Genomic DNA, 2,500 nt, shown 5'->3' with positions numbered 1-2,500 from the left:
GGCTATGACAAGACAATAAAAAACCTAGTGTAAATAAAAATAGGAGATATATCTGACCGATCCACACTAGTCCTGTGTATGTTGTTCCAAACTCTTCCTCAAACGATGCTGCGATCAAGAAGCCGAGAAAAACCAAGTAACACATGGTGTGGTTGACAAACTTGGAATATGGATGCTCGAACCATAGTCGAAAACAACGCCAGCGTTCACTGTCCTTTGCGTAGCAACCGGAACAACAGAAGTGATTCCATAATCGCAAAACTATATAGAAAGGGCTACATAGAAGGGTGGGAATAAGAAACAGGAAAGACCGTAGAATTTTTGGAGCTCGGGTCTTCGTCTGCCAATCTTTCCAGTCGTAATAAATGACCTTGTTGAGAATAGCCTGACATTTGTCACTCGCCACAAACTGCAACAAAGAGAGATTTTATTAGATAGTGTGCCCTATGGTTAAGTTATGAAATTCAAAGTTGAACTGAACTTTTGGATTATGTTGCCGTGTATAGAAAGTCACAATTCAAATTAATCATAAATGCGTTAATCCAAGCATAGTTAGAATTTCCTCTGTCCTTAGACCCACTTTCCATTAATACTACCCTATTCCATCGCATATAAGCGCAGTGCCTATAAACGTGTTTATGCAATTTTAGACGTTTTATAGGCACTCAAATTGACGTTACATATGCGCATGCGCCTATAAAATTTCTATTATAGGCGCACCCGATTCTCATCATCGCATCCTTTTTAAGAGTGCAAAATACCAACGGTATTGTAAACATAAATGCAAGTGTTAAAGGACCAAGATCAAGAGCAATTCAGGCTGAATGTGTGATAAAAGAGTAGCTCAGACGAATAAACCAAAGACAATAACTATGATTATAATTAAACTTGTACCATAAAAGAAGTATTCTGTTCAAGTCTATCTGTTAAACTCGCATATTTTGACCGTTAAAGGGCGCATGCGCCTATGCCTATATTCGGATATAAGCGCATGCGCCTTTATCTGCAGTGCACTTATATGCTGATGGATTACAGGGAAGTGGATGCCAACGCTGGGGAACCTAACGACAAGGACGCACGAGTTGCGTTCGGGATCACCGAAGACTAAATTGCAGATCCATTTATTGGTCAAAACGAGATTATTTTGAATCCTGAAGAATTGGATTCGTCCAAATCTACCGCTTTAACCATCGCGCCATGCCGGTTCCCTAAAATTCAGTGTTTTCAAACGTTGGCGTAGGGTTGGCGAAATGATGAGAGCACCCGCCCCCTACCAATGTGGCCAGGATTCGATTCCTTAACTCAACGCCATATATATGGGGCTTGATTCAAACTGAAAGTGATAATTGAATTTAGTGGCTGGAAGCAACTTAAACAGTTGCAAAGACTGAACTTGTTCCATCTCCTCAAGTGCTAACATTCTTCATAAAATTCTTGGAATAGTCGCGAAGCGATTACAAAAACGCGAATTCACATTTAACGACGACGTTCTCTTTGCTTTGAAACAAGCCAGTAAAGGCGATTCTGTTTAATTTCTTGTTTTGCAAACAGCGTTTTGGTCGAAATATTCTTGTAGTCGTTTTCGTTAACAAAACGAACAGCAATTTTCCTTTCTGCATCTTCCGCCATTTTGTTTCGCGTCACTTCGCGAAGGACGAAGTTAGTTTTTCTCTGATGGAGTTAGTGTCCTAGAGGCATAACCTAAAACTCTCAAGTTTCCATCCTGTTCTTGATACAATACAGCTCCAAGTCCCTCTTGGGAGGCGTCTGTATGAAGCACAAATGAGTCGGGAAATGCCATCACTGGAGGAGAAGTCAGTTACTAGCCAATGGATCCGGGTCAACCATGAGATCATGCAGGGGCTTAGCTATGCGTGAGAAATCCTGGATGTATTGCCTGTAATAGCTCAAGAACCCCAGCAATTTACGTACATCACCCACTGTTGCTGGTTTCTGTTTCGCTAAGTTATGTACAGCGGCCGTGTCCCCTGAGTCTAGAGAGTAGCCATCGCCAGAAACAACCCGCCCCAAATATCTAAATTGTCGTTGGAAGAACTTGCACTTTGATGGCTTTACCTTTATACCATGCTCCTGTAGTCGACGCAGAACTTGTCGGACATCCTGAACGTGTTCATCAAAGGTCTTACTATACACCAAGACATCATCCAGGTAGGGAATGCAGATGTTGTCACGTAAGCCGTCTAGACATTTATTTATACACCTTTGGAAGACCGCCGGTGCATTCATAAGCCCAAACGGTATTCTTTTCCACTGATACAATCCCCAGGGGGTCACAAATGCAGTGAGAGGGCGACTTTCTTCTGCCATGAAGCCTTGGTGGTAGGCCTTCCCTTGGTCCAGAACTGTAAACCATTTGTTGCCGCCCAGACCATTTAAGATATCTTGTATTCGGGGAATCAGCTGCCTTTCTGGATATGTTTTCTTGTTCAATTCTCGATAATCGATACACAGTCGCAGGCTCCTATCTTTTTTTCGAACA

General features: G+C 42.2%; 1 protein-coding gene across 1 annotated transcript in view; it reads right to left on the bottom strand.

Annotated features, from left to right (window-relative positions):
* Nucleotides 1–2,500, bottom strand: part of LOC137993674 (short transient receptor potential channel 4-like) — a 40,395-nt gene that overhangs the window by 25,142 nt on the left and 12,753 nt on the right. Inside the window, exon 2 of the mRNA XM_068839642.1 lies at nt 58–409. Within this exon, the coding sequence (XP_068695743.1) occupies nt 58–409 (352 nt within the window). The remainder of the gene's footprint in view (nt 1–57; nt 410–2,500) is intronic.

This window comes from Montipora foliosa, chromosome 2 (assembly GCF_036669935.1).
Source record: "Montipora foliosa isolate CH-2021 chromosome 2, ASM3666993v2, whole genome shotgun sequence".
NCBI classification, from domain to species: Eukaryota; Metazoa; Cnidaria; class Anthozoa; order Scleractinia; family Acroporidae; genus Montipora; species Montipora foliosa.
This window is presented reverse-complemented; position numbering and strand designations above follow the sequence as displayed.